The sequence below is a fragment of the Pristiophorus japonicus genome, chromosome 22, assembly GCF_044704955.1.
Source record: "Pristiophorus japonicus isolate sPriJap1 chromosome 22, sPriJap1.hap1, whole genome shotgun sequence".
Lineage (NCBI taxonomy): Eukaryota > Metazoa > Chordata > Chondrichthyes > Pristiophoridae > Pristiophorus > Pristiophorus japonicus.
The window spans coordinates 25,181,736-25,196,429 of record NC_091998.1 but is presented as its reverse complement, the minus strand read 5'-3'; the positions used below and the strand labels follow the sequence as shown (position 1 = coordinate 25,196,429).

The following is a 14,694-nucleotide window of genomic DNA, read 5'->3' as shown; positions in this document are numbered from 1 at the left end:
AGAGAGGATTAATTATCTTGTTAATCTTGTTGTGCAATGCCCTTTGGGGAAGAGTGACCATAATATGGTAGAATTCTTCATTAAGATGGAGAGTGGCACAGTTAATTCAGAGACTAGGGTCCTGAACTTAAAGAAAGGTAACTTCGATGGTATGAGACGTGAATTGGCTAGGATAGACTGGCGAATGATACTTAAAGGGTTGACGGTGGATAGGCAATGGCAGACATTTAAAGATCACATGGATGAACTTCAACAATTGTACATCCCTGTCTGATGTAAAAATAAAACAGGGAAGGTGGCTCAACCGTGGCTAACAAGGGAAATTAGGGATAGTGTTAAATCCAAGGAAGAAGCATATAAATTGGCCAGAAAAAGCAGCAAATCTGACTGGGCGAATTTAGAATTCAGCAGAGGAGGACAAAGGGTTTAATTAGGAGGGGGAAAATAGAGTATGAGAGTAAGCTTGCAGGGAACATAAAAACTGACTGCAAAAGCTTCTATAGATATGTGGAGAAAAAGATTAGTGAAGACAAATGTAGGTCCCTTGCAGTCAGAATCAGGTGAAGTTATAATGGTGAACAAAGAAATGGCAGACCAATTGAACAAATACTTTGGTTCTGTCTTCACGAAGGAAGACACAAATAACCTTCCAGAAATACTGGGTACCGAGGGTCTAGCGAGAAGGAGGAACTGAAGGAAATCCTTATTAGTCGGGAAATTGTGTTAGCGAAATTGATGGGATTGAAGACCGATACATCCCCAGGATCTGATAGTCTGCATCCCAAAATACTTAAGGAAGTGGCCCTAGAAATAGTGGATGCATTGGTGGTCATTTTCCAACATTCTATAGACTCTGGGTCAGTTCCTATAGATTGGAGGGTAGTTAATGTAACCCCACTTTTTAAAAAAAGGAGGGAGAGAGAAAACAGGGAATTATAGACCAGTTAGCCTGACATCGGTATGGGGAAAATGTTGGAATCAATTATTAAAGATGTAATAGCAGCGCATTTGGAAAGCAGTGACAGGATCGGTCCAAGTCAGCATGGATTTATGAAAGGGAAATCATACTTGACAAATCTTCTAGAATTTTTTGAGAATGTAACTATTAGAGTGCACAAGAGCGAACCAGTGGATATGGTGTCTTTGAAATTTCAAAAGGCTTTTGACAAGGTCCCACACAAGAGATTAGTATGCAAAATTAAAACATATGGTATTGGAGGTAATGTATTGACGTGTATAGAGAACTGGTTGGCAGACAGGAAGCAAAGAGTAGGAATAAACGGGTCCTTTTCAGAATGGCAGGCAGTGACTAGTGGGGTACCGCAAGGTTCAGTGCTGGGACCCCAGCTATTTACAATATACATTAATGATTTAGATGAAGGAATTGAATGTAGTATCTCCAAGTTTGCAGATGACACTAAGCTGGGTGGCAGTGTGAGCTGGCAGTGTGAGGTGTGAGGAGGATGCTAAGAGGCTGCAGGGTGACTTGGACAGGTTAGGTGAGTGGGCAAATGCATGGCAGCTGCAGTATAATGTAGATAAGTGTGAGGTTATCCACTTTGGTGGCAAAAACAGGAAGGCAGAATATTATCTGAATGGTGACAGATTAGCAAAAGGGGAGGTGCAATGAGACCTGGGTGTCATGGTACATCAGTCATTGAAAGTTGGCATGCAGGTACAACAGGTTGTGAAGAAGACAAATGGCATATTGGCCTTCAAAGTGAGAGGATTTGAATATAGGAGCAGGGAGGTCTTACTGCAGTTGTGCAGGGCCTTGGTGAGGCCACACCTTGAATATTGTGTACAGTTTTGGCCTCCTAATCTGAGGAAGGACATTCTTGCTATTGAGGGAGTGCAGTGAAGGTTCACCAGACTCATTCCCGGGATGGAAGGACTGACATATGAAGAAAGACTGGATCGACTAGGCTTATATTCACTGGAATTTAGAAGAATGAGAGGGGATCTCATAGAAACATATAAAATTCTGCTGGGATTGGACAGGTTAGATGCAGGAAGAATGTTCCCGATGTTGGAGAAGTCCAGAAACAGGGGTCACAGTCTAAGGATAAGGGGTAAGCCATTTAGGACCGAGATGAAGAGAAACTTCTTCACTCAGAGAATTGTGAACCTGTGGAATTCTTTACCACAGAAAGTTGTTGAGGCCAGTTCGTTAGATATATTCAAAAGGGAGTTAGATGTGACCCTTATGGCTCAAGGGATCAAGGGATTATGGAGAGAAAGCAGGATGGGGTATTGAAGTTGAATGATCAGCCATGATCATATTGAATGGTGGTGCAGGCTCGAAGGGCCAAATGGTCTACTCCTGCACCTATTTTCTATGAATCCCTCTCCCCTTCATCCACTCTCAAACTCCAGCATTTCCCGGGGCTCCCAAATCCCAGCACGCCCAGACCCCAGAACTCTTGAGTTTTCCCAGATCCCACTCCATGCCCTCAACTATCCGAGAAGCGCACACCAAAACCTTCCCCACCTTCTCCACCGAGTGATGCCAGATTCCATCGGTCCCCAGTATCCCCAGGGCCCAGCCCTGCTAAACAACAACAACATACATTTATATAGCACTTTTAAAGTAGTAAAACGTCCCAAGGCGCTTCTCAGGAGTGCTATCAGACAATATTTGCTACCGAGCTTCATAAAAAATAACCAAAAACTTGGTCAAAGAGGTGCGCCTTAAACAACGAAAGAGAGGTTTAGGGAGAGAATCCAGAGCTTAAGGTCTACGCACGGCCTCCAACAGTGGATCAATGAAAATTGGGGATATGCAAGAGGCCAGGATGGGAGGAGTGCAAAGATAGGGAGGGTTGTAGGGCTGGAGGAGGTTACAGAGATAGGGAGGGATACAGGGCTGGAGGAGGTTACAGAGATAGGGAGGGGTGTAGGGCTGGAGGAGGTTACAGAGATAGGGAGGGTTGTAGAGCTGGAGGAGGTTACAGAGATAGGGAGGGTTGTAGGGCTGAAGGAGGTTACAGAGATAGGGAGGGTTGTAGAGCTGGAGGATGTTACAGAGATAGGGAGGGTTGTAGGGCTGGAGGAGGTTACAGAGATAGGGTGGGTTGTAGGGCTGGAGGAGGTTACAGAGATAGGGAGGGATGCAGGGCTAGAGAAGGTTACAGAGATACGGAGGGTTGTCGGGCTGGCGGAGGATACAGAGATAGGGAGGGGTGTAGGGCTGGCGGAGGATACAGAGAGCCTCAATCTGCAGTCTCCCTGATCTCAGTCGTGCAAATACTCCCACCTCCCACCTTTCCAGACTTGCTGTGCAATGTTCGGGAGATGAACTGCTGACATAGTAAAAAGTAATGTACTTACTTGCAACTGAATGAGCTGATCCCGCTGGTTGCTGCTATTTTCCCAAACCGCATGAAGTTGAATGACAGCTTCAATCCTGAATCCTGATCCTGGCAGTGCTGCTGGATTGGACAAGGACTCCAATAACAAATCCACATTGTAGTTATACTTAAACAATGTCCCGGATTTGTATGCAAGACCTACAGTTTGTGCCAAGGCAGAAAAAGTACAAAGTGATTACATTTTATCCAAATAAGCATTGGTTGCAATGATTACATTATTTATTTTGGTGTGTTTTTTTATACCTATTCCTACAAAGTGTGGTATATGTTTTGAGTGCAAAACACTTGGTCAGGATTTGAATAGGATAAAAGCCTTCTCTCTTGTTGGCCCATGGTCCTATGTTAAAATGCTTTGCTGCTTATGCCTATAACAGAATCATTAATGATGCTTCAGACTTCCCTACTAGTCTTACTGAAAGGCTCCAAGCTTCCCTTAATGGGCAGGCGTAAGGTCCCTCTTAATAGCTCCAATGGCATTCTAATGATTTTCCAGACTTCCATCAACAGGTAATACATCCAGACAACCACCATTGTTTTAATTCCGGTGAAACTACTTGAGAGATGACATAGTATTATGAGATGGCCACCATTGATGGCCATGCCCTCAGCTAACTGGGCCCTAAGCTCTGCAACTCCCTCTCTAAACCTCTCCTCCTCTCTAACTCTCTTTCCTCCTTTAAAGACGCTCCTTAAAACCTACCTCTTTGACCAAGCTATTGGTCATCTGCCGTAATTTTTTACTTAGGTGGCTCGGTGTCAAATTTATTTGTTTTGCCTTAAAACACTCCTGTGAAGCGCCGTGGAGCATTTTACCATGTTAAAGGTGCTATATAAATAGAACTTGTTGTTGTTGTTGAGATAAACATATAATAAGATTCAAATTAAAGAGACCCAATCTAAGTATTTAGCACCAGCTAGCCTGCTTTTACATTCTGGGCTCAGTTTTCTGCATGGTTCTGTTATAGCCTCGAGTGTCAATCTGAGGGACTCGAGTATCCAGTGGAGTTGAGCTCCAAACATCATCATCATCATCATCATAGGCAGTCCCTCAGAATCGAGGAAGACTCTAAAAAATGAGTCCTTAGGTGGCTGAACAGTCCAATACGAGAGCCACAGTCCCTGTCACAGGTGGGACAGACAGTCGTTGAGGGAAAGGGTGGGTGGGACTGGTTTGCCTCACGTTCTTTCTGCTGCCTGCGCTTGGTTTCTGCATGCTCTCGGCGATGAGACTCGAGGTGCTCAGCGCCCTCCCGGATGCACTTCCTCCATTTAGGGCGGTCTTTGGCCAGGGACACCCAGGTGTCAGTGGGGATGTTGCACTTTATCAGGGAGGCTTTGAGGGTGTCCTTGTAACGTTTCCTCTGCCCACCTTTGGCTCGTTTGCCGTGAAGGAGCTCCAAACAAGGTGCATGTTGATCATCTGCTGGGAGAATTGTGCACCCCGAGTATCAATTTTGGACTTCAGACCACATGAAGGGGTGGCAAGAGGAATCTTTAAGTGATGATTTGGAATCAACATTTTTCTGTCATGGAAAGCCTTGGAAATGGCCCAAGTCCTTGGCATCTCCTTTAATGGAGAAAACCTTGTGGCCATGGAGACAAAAGAGTATTCACCATTAACAAGCGATCTACAGAACAAAAGAGTATTAACTTTACGATTGGAGCCTTGAATGTCCAATCTGTGGGGGAAAGTTTTCAACAGCAATTCAAGACTCTGGATTGGCAGCGGAAGTCTTCAGATATTCTCCCACAACCTGCAACATTTAGACATGGTGTCCCTGTGTAGTAAGGATATATGGAAGAATGGGGGAATTTCCAGCCAGAAATAAGGTTTAAGCAGTCTCTAGAGATGGGACGTCGTGATGGTGGTGATTCTTGGATCTACAGTATTGGGTTAGATGTTCAGTGTGTTGAATCAATGTTGCAGGAGGTAGGCAAACCCATAAAACAGCTCAAGAATAACAAGGCTATGGGTGCGGATGGAATCCCTGCTGAGACGCTAAAGTATGGTGGAGAGGTGCTGTTGGCGCGGATACGTGACCTCATCTCTCATCTGGAGGGAGGAGAGCATGCCTGGAGATCTCAGAGATGCAGTGATTGTGACCATTTTTTAAAAAGGGGACAAGTCCGACTGCGGCAACTACAGGGGAATCTCCCTATCATCAGCCACTGGGAAGGTTATCGCTAGAGTTCTCCTCAACCGTCTTCTCCCTGTGGCTGAGGAGCTCCTCCTGGAATCACAGTGCGGATTTCGTCACCTACAGGGCACAATGGACATGATCTTTGCAACGCGACAGCTACAGGAAAAATGCAGGAAGCAGCGCCAGCCCTTATACATGGCCTTCTTCGATCTTACAAAGGTCTTTGGTACTGTCAACTATGAGGGTCTATAGAGCGCCCTCCTCCGTTTCGGACGCCCCCAAAAGTTTGTCAACATTCTTTGCCTGCTTCACAACGACATGCAGGCCGTGATCCTTACCAACGGATCTATTACAGACCCAATCCACGTTCGGGGTCAAACAGGGCTGCGTCATCGCTCCAACTCTCTTCTCAATCTTCCTCGCCGCCATGCTCCACCTCACAATCAACAAGCTCCCCGCTGGAGTGGGACTAAACTACAGAACCAGTGGGAGGCTGTTTAACCTTCGCCGCCTCCAGGCCAAGGCCAAGACCACCCCAACCTCTGTCATTGAGCTGCAGTATGCGGACGACGCCTGTGTCTGTGCACATTCAGAGGCTGAACTCCAGGATATAGTCAATATATTTACTGAGGCATATGAAAGCATGGGTCTTACGCTTAACATCCATAAAACAAAGGTCCTCCACCAGCCTGTCACCGCCACACAGCACTGCCCTCCAACCATCAAGATTCACGGCGTGGCCCTGGACAACGTGGACCATTTCCCATATCTCGAGAGCCTCTTATCAGCAAAGGCAGACATTGATGCGGAGATTCAACATTGCCTCCAGTGCGCCAGTGCAGCCTTCGGCCATCTGAGGAAAAGAGTGTTTGAAGACCTGGCCCTCAAATCTACCACCAAGCTCATGGTCTACAAGGCTGTAGTAATACCCGCCCTCCTGTATGGATCTGAGGGCGATGTATAGAAGGCACCTCAAACCGCTGGAGATATAACACCAACGATGTCTCCGCAAGATCCTGTGGATCCCCTGGGAGGACAGGCGCACCAACATCAGTGTCCTCGTCCAGGCTAAGATTCCCAGTATTGAAGTACTGACCACACTCGATCAGCTTTGCTGGGCAGGCCACATAGTTCGCATGGCAGATATGAGACTCCCTAAGCAAATGCTTTATGCGGCACTCCGTCATGGTAAACGAGCCAAAGGTGGGCAGCGGAAGCGTTACAAGGACATCCTCAAAGCCTCCCTGGTAAAGTGCGACATCACCACTGACACTAGGGAGACCTTGGCAGAAGACCGCCCGAGGTGGAGAAAGTGCATCCGGGAGGGCGTTGAGCTCTTCGAGTCTCAACGCAAAAAGCGTGAAGAGGTCAAGCGCAGACAGCGGAAGGAGCGCGTGGCAAACCAGCCCCAACCCACCCCTCCCTCGACGAATATCTGTCCCACTTGTGACAGGGTCTGTGGCTCTCGTATTGGACTGTTCAGCCACCAGAGAACTCACTTTGGGAGTGGAAGCAAGTCTTCCTCGATTCCGAGGGACTGCTTATAATGATGATAATGAATCAAGGTTAGCAGAAGACATTTTTATGCTGCGTTTTAAAAACAGTTCATGTGGCATGAATGTTGATGAAATGGTTGAAGGAGGGTTGGTTTGGACTGGGTATTGGTTGGTTATTCCTGAACCCGAACTCTGCCCAACAAGAGGAAGTTAATTTCCACTTATTCATGTATTTGATGGGATTCTTAGTATAGATAAATATAAGAATTCATAAAATTCTACCTGATTATGGAGTTTGTAAGTTCATTTAGAGCAATTGCAGTTGGCAGAAAGAAAAAACTTCCATCCCATCAGTCTGGCCTGGATAAAAACCCCAGGTTCCAGAAGGGAAACGACACATTTCAAGCATTCCTTAAATCATATTGCTTCAGTTTTCATCATCAATAACCACAACAACTTGTACTTATATAGTGCCTCAAGGTAGGAAAATGTCCGAAGAGCTTCACAGAGATGTAATAATAGACTGGATGGTGAGGCAAAAAAAAGAGATGTTAGGAGGGGTGACTAAAAACATGGTTGAAGAGGTGGATTTTATGGAGGGCCTTAAAGGAGGAGAGGGGAATGCAGAGATGGAGGGGTTTCGGGAGGGAATTTAAAAGTGTGGACTTGGGCGGCTGAAGGCACAGTCGCCGATGGTGGAGCATAAGGGGGGGGATTGCACAAGGGGCCAGAGTCAGGAATAGAATGTTTGGTTTGGGAGGCGGGGGATGGTGGCATTGTAGGACTGGAGGAAGTTACAGAAATAGCGAGGGCCGAGGGCATGGAGCCACTTAACATTAGGATGAGAATTTTAGTGTGATGCATTGGAGGGCCAGTCGCCAATGTAGGTCAGCAAGAACAAGTGTGATGGGCAAGTATAATTTGGTGCAGGATAGTATACGGGCAGCAGAGTTTTGGATGAGCTGAAGTTCCCGCAGGGTTGGGAGGGATGTGTGGGGCGGGCGGCTGGCCAGGAGAGAATTTGAATCGTCGAGACTAAAGGTGACAAAAGTCATGGATGAGGGCTTCAGCAGCAGATGGGTGGAGGTGAACGATGGTATGGGGGTTAAATCCCATGACATATAAGGATAAGTGGAAAATAACTTTCTCTTGTCAGCAGCGCTCCGTTTCAAGAACTTGAGGTCTAGTATAACCAGCCCAGTCCAGAGAGGCGAAGTGAGTTATGTTACTGAGGTTTTATTTGGGATTAAGATGATATGGAGTGAGAAGCCCAGCTCAGGGTCAAATAGGATACCGATTGTAAGCAATCGGGTTCAACCTGAGACAATGGCGGGAAAGGGGATGGCATCTGTGACAAAGGTACAGAGCTGGTAGCAGGGGGCCGAAGATGATGGCTTTGGTCTTCCTAATGTTTAGCTGGAAGAAAGTGGAGCTCATCCAAGATTCAATGTCAAACAAGCAGTCTTACAGCACAGAGGAAGTGGATAGGTCAAGAAAGGTGATGGAGACGTAGAGCTGGGTGTCATCAGCACACATGTGAAAGTTGATCCTAGGCCTGCAGTTGACATTACCAAGTGGCAGTATATAGATGAGAAAGAGGGACACAGGACAGATCAGTGAGAGACTCAAGAAGTAACAGGTGTGGGGGGGTGGGAAGCGAAGCCATTGCTGGAGATGTTCTGGCTATGTATAGACAGGTTAGGATGGAAGCAAGCAATAGCAGTCCCACTGAGCTGAACAATGGAGGACAGGCACTAGAAGAGGAAGGTGTCAGAGGCTGCAGGCTGACCAAGGAAGGTGAAGAGTGAAATCGCAGCATGGTCACAGTCACAAGAACATCCTTTGTGAGTTCGGTTAGGGTTATTTTGCTGTTGTAGAAGAGGTGGAAACCTGACTGGAGAGATTTGAGAGAGCTGCGGGAAATATGAACATAGATTTGGGAGGCAACAATGTGTTCAAGGACTTTGGAGAGAAAAGGAAGGTTGGAGATGGGGCAGTAGTTCACATGACAGAGGGATCGCGTGGAGAAGGGTGATGCGACAGTTTGGAAAGGGAAAGAACCAGCTCATATACTCGATGAGCTCCTTACATTTTTTGTTGAATGTGAAATTCCATGGGGGAAAGGGTGAGGGCTTTAAGGAGGTAGTTGGTATTGCAGAAAAGAAGCCAGGGAAGAATAACTGCTTCCCAGCATGATCTTGGAGTAGTGGTGGTTTTGGTAGAGGAGAGTGAGACCCAGTAGATCTGGTAATGGATAAGTAAGCCAACTCTGCACCAGTACTTGGAAAATACGAATTTAAGTGGGATAGAAGAGCAGTGGGATCTCGGAGTACAAATATACAAATCACTGAAAGTAGTGACACAGGTTAACAAAGCAATAGAAAATGCAAACCAAGCACTAGGGTTTATTTCTAGAGGGATTGAATTATAAAGTAGAGAATTTATGCTAAACTTGTATCGAACCTTGATTAGACCACACTTGGAGTACTGTGTACAATTCTGCTCGCCATATTATAAAAAGGATGTAGAGGCACTGGAGAGGGTGCAAAAAAGATTTACAAGGATATTTCCAGAAATGCGAAGGTATACGTATCAGGAAAGGATGAACAGGCTGCGTCTCTTTTTTCTTGAAAAGAGAAGGCTGAGGGGAGACCGAAGAGAGGTCTTTAAAATTATGAAAGGTTTCAATAGAGTGGCTACAGAGTGTTTCCACTTGTGGGGAAGAGCAAAATTAGAGGCCATCAATATAGGGTAGTCACCAAGAAATCCAATAGGGAATTCAGAAGGAGTTTCTTTACCCAGAGTGGTGAGAATGTGGAACTCGCTACGACAGGGAGTGGTTCAAGCGAATAGTATAGATGCATCATCATCATAGGCAGACCCTCGAAATCGAGGAAGACTTGCTTCCACTCTAAAAGTGAGTTGTCAGGTGGCTGTACAGTCCAATACGGGAATCTGTCACAGGTGGGACCGACAGTGGTTGAAGGAAAGGGTGGGTGGGGAGTCTGGTTTGCCGCACGCTCCTTCCGCTGCCTGCGCTTGTTTACTGCATTCTTTCGGCAACGAGACTCATTGGGTGGTCTTTGGCCAGGGATTCTCAGGTGGGGATGTTGCACTTTATCGAGGAGGCTTTGAGAGTGTCCTTGAAACATTTCCTCTGCCCATCTGGGACTCGCTTGTCATGTAGGAGTTCCGAGTAGAGCTCTTGCTTTGGGAGTCTTCTGTCGGGCATGCGGACAATGTGGCCCGCCCTATGGAGCTGGTCGAGTGTGGTCAGTGCTTCGATGCTGGGGATGTTGGCCTGATCGAGAACACTGACGTTGGTGCGTCTGTCCTCCCAGGGGATTTTCAGGATCTTGCAGAGACATCACTGGTGGTATTTATCCAGCAATTTGAGGTGTCTGCTGTATATGGTCCACGTCTCTGAGCCATAAAGATACAGTTAAGGGGAGGCTAGACAAGCATATGAGGGAGAAGGGAATAGGGGGTTATGCTGATAGATTTAGATGAGGAAAGACAGGAGGAGGCTCAAGTGGAGCATAAACATTGGCTTGGACTGGTTGGGCTGAAGGGCCTGTTTCTGTGCTGTATATCCTATGTAATCCTACGTCTGTGCCCTGTAGGCTTGAGGGAACCATACCAGAGGAATGACCAGAAAGAGAAAGAGCAATTATTTTGCTGGGGACAAGGACATCAAAGGTGGTGGTGTGAGAGAATAGTTCAGCAAATTGATCAGCAGAAGTATCATGGTGAATAGAGGGCCTTTAGGCAACTGGGAGTTTGAAAATGTAGTTGTAAGTGACTTGGGAGAGTTTTTTCCAGGAATAGGTGCAGAATGAAGTGCGTTCGGAAGGGGATGGGGGATGTGAGAAGTGAAGGAAGTGGTCGGAGATTGCCTTGTCAGTGATTGAGGTCACAGGAGAGGCCACAGGAAATGACAAGGCTGAAGAGGTGGCCAAGAATATAGGTTTATATGGAGGGAGAGGTTAAGGATCAATAGTATTGTGTCTGTAAGCACTCTAGTAATGACTCCACGAGGCAAGGTATTGTACTTGAACTGTGGTGACCTTAGTCATTTATTGCAGCTCCTGAGTGAGGGTACAGCATGGTGAGCTCCCTTTTATACCTGGTTACCTGTCGTGTACAGGTGACCCCTAGGTCTCCACCAGTTGCACCCTCTAGTGTATACAGTGTGAAGGTACAACCAGTAGTCTTGTGTAACTGTACATTAAGTGTACAGAGAGTATACTTATGTTATGCATATACAACAAACAGGATCTGTAAAAGCTACATTGCCCAGCACCCTATGCAAGTGTTCCAACTGAATGAAAACAATAACAATTTATTGCTAGAATCCTGGTTTTCTACAGACACTGGGCCACCCAGAACTACGTGACAGTAGAGAGGGAAACATAAATATTATCAGAAACAAAATAATTCTATTTAAGCATCTTTCACATTCCCCCTTCCCCCTACACAGGGTGTTGACACTTTGTGTACCTTTTACAAGTGGAACAGGATTGAGTGGTTATGTCTTTAAACATGTGTGGGTTGTTCTTTGAAGAAAATTGTGTGGCACAATTTGACAACATGCCGAGTAATGTACTTAGTGTCAGTAGTTTATCCCATTCATTTACCCTTTCCATCATTTATATATTCATGCATTATTAATCTATTTCCTTCCTGCCTATAATTTCAGGCCTTATCCATGTCGATTGTAAAAATGGTAACATATATTTTTACTCCTCTCTAACATATATTGTACCATAAATCACTACCTTTACATTCTGTCTACCTTTTTAGTCTCAGCTTGCTGTGTAAGACTTGAAGTAAAAATTTGCAGGAACAGAAAGACACATTTTAAACTTGATAGTAAACTTTTCTGCTTTGTACTAAGTTTTGTGGAAGAAAGCCCAACCTCGTTAAAAAAAAAGATTACGTCTGATTGTGTTCTGGGAGCCCAACAGGAAGCCTGCCAGCCAACCAGCTATCAGAACTGCTACCTGTCAGCCAAACTTCAAGGATAACACCTTCATTCATGTATGTCAACAATTGCAATTATATATATCCATATCATATAAAAGATGACATGAAACGTGGAAGTGTAACAAACAGTGAGGAAGATAGTAATAGACTTCAAGAGGGCATAGACAGGCTGGTGCAATGGGCGGACACAAGGCAGATGAAATTCAATGCAGAAAAGTGCGAGGTGATTCATTTTGGCAGGAAGAATGAGGAGAGACCATACAAGCTAAATGGTACAATTTTAAAGGGGGCGCAAGAACAGAGAGACCTGGGGGTGTTTGTACACAAATCTTTGAAGATGACAGAACAGTTTAAAAAGGTAGCTAATAAAGCATACGGGATCCTGGGCTTTATAAATAGAGCCATCGAGTTCACAAGCCAGGAAGTGAGGCTAAACCTGTAGAAAACACTCATCATCATCATTATAGGCAGTCCCTCGGAATTGAGGAAGACTTGCTTCCACTCTTAAAATGAGTCCTTAGATGGCTGAACTGTCCAATACGAGAGCCACAGTCTCTGTCACAGGTGGGACAGGTAGTCGTTGAGGGAAGGGGTGGGTGGGACTGGTTTGCCGCACGCTCTTTCCGCTGCCTGCGTTTGATTTCTACATGCTCTCGGCGATAAGACTAGAGGTACTCAGCGCCCTCCCGGATCACTTCCTTCACTTAGGGTGGTCTTTGGCCAGGGACCCCCAGGTGTCAGTGGGGATGTTGCAGTCTCCTAGTTCGGCCCCAGCTGGAGTACTGTGTCCAATTCTGGGCACCGCACTTTAGGAAGGACTTTTAGGCTTTGGAGAGGGTACAGAAGAGTTACTAGAATGGTCCGAGGGATAAGGGATTATGTGGCTAGACAGGAGAAACTGAGTTTGTTCTCCTTAGAAGGATGAGGAGATTTGATAGAGGTGTTTCAAATCATGAAGAGTTTAGATAGAGTAAATAAAGAGAAACAGTTTCTAATGGCTGAAGGGTCGATAACCAGGTGGCACAAAAACCAGAGGTGACATGAGGAAATACTTTTTTACGCAGCGAGTGGTTAGGATTTGGAATGCACTGCCTGATAGGGTGGTGGAGGCAGATTCAACAGTAGCCTTCAAAAGGAAATTGGATAAATACTTGAAGGAGAAATGATTGCAGGGATATGGGGAAAGAGCGGGGGGAGTGGGACTGACTGGATTGCTCTTTGAAAGAGCCGGCGCAGACTCGATGGGCCGAATGGCCTCCTTCTGCGCTGTATGATTCTATGAAAAGAAAAAAGACCTGAATAGTGTCTTTCACAACCTCAGGACATCTCAAAGTGTTTTACAACTAATTCAGTACTTGTAAAATGTAGTCACTGTTATAATGTAGGAATATGTACTTATATATAATTTAATTATATATAAATCTTGTATCAAAAATATTGCAAGTATATGTGTATGCACACTAACACACACACACACACACATATATATATATATATATATTTGATATATAGAATGTTGGATGAAACAGAAACTAAATGTGACAAATCAGCCCTACACCCAGTAGTTGTGCCTACATTTTTAACACTTGCCTTCCCCATATGAACTTTTGCTCAGAATATCTGAGCCATCAACCACTGTTGGTAAGTTGTGGATTAGTCAGCAAGCTAGACCACCCCGCAGCTGTGCCTGCTCCACTGCCAGGCACACTCTTCCCTTTCCAAACCAGGTATTAGACTATAGCTCTGAAGGTTCGGTTGTTTCCGAGGGAAATACAAGATAGAGGGGGCAGTGTGGCTGACAGTGGAGCCGACACAGGGACCGGGTGGTCTCGCTGCTGACTAACCCACAACTTACCAACAGAGCTTTTTACACGCTCTTTTAGCTTGGCGTTCAGTTCGCTTACTCGTACCCACAGTGAGCGGAGAGCCTCACCTTCAGCACATCGGAGCGTGGAGATCACGAACATCAGCATCCACTTCCTTAAAACTTCCGGGGTCCCCATGATCCGCTCTCAACTTTTCGCTTTGACTTCAGACCCTGATCAATTTCAAGGGATTGGAAACTGAGTCGGGGCTTTAACCCGCCTGGCTCGGGATCAGAAAGGGAAATAGCAGGCTGGCAGGGCAGGGCCAGAGTGTAACAGGGCAGGACCAGAGTGCGGAGCCTGCAGACCTGGAAAAGGAATTTGAAAAAAAAGAGTTGCCGGAAGTTTTGTTATTTAGCAAGAAGTGTCGCGCAGCGGTCAATGACTCTGTAGAGGGCGGCTGTCTGTGGGCGTGTGAGCATCTATCTGAGTGTGTGTGTGTCTGTCTGCTCTTGTGTGAGTGTCTTAATGTGGGAATCTATTTGTGTGGATCTGTGAGTGCTTTTTGTGTGGGAGACTGTGTGTGATTATATGTTTAGCACACTGTGTGTGTATGTGTCAGTGTATGTGTGTGGGTCTGAGGGCGTTTGTGTGTGAGTGAGTGTGTGTCTTTGTGTGATTATATGGGTCTTTGTGTGATTATACGGGTCTGTCTTTGTCTGGACGTGGAGCTGCGCGTGAATGTACTTTTGTGTGTCTGTTCTCTGCTGGATTCTTAGATCAACAAAACACTGAAACTCCTACAGACACCGCAAACTACCGACTGCCAGCAAACTGGTGCAACACTTTCAAACTCCCTGGAAAACAAGCCAACCTTCAGAGTTACAATCTGAAC

The 14,694-nt window shown here is 45.8% G+C and overlaps 1 protein-coding gene across 1 annotated transcript in view; it reads right to left on the bottom strand.

Annotated features, from left to right (window-relative positions):
- Positions 1-14,457, bottom strand: part of LOC139234721 (microsomal triglyceride transfer protein large subunit-like) — a 157,209-nt gene extending 142,752 nt beyond the window's left edge. The window contains exons 1-2 of the mRNA XM_070865403.1: positions 13,928-14,457; positions 3,331-3,509 (exon numbers count right to left, since the gene is read on the bottom strand). Of these exons, the coding sequence (XP_070721504.1) occupies positions 3,331-3,509; positions 13,928-13,997 (249 nt within the window). The 5' untranslated portion in view covers positions 13,998-14,457. The remainder of the gene's footprint in view (positions 1-3,330; positions 3,510-13,927) is intronic.
- Positions 14,458-14,694: the final 237 nt, after the last annotated feature.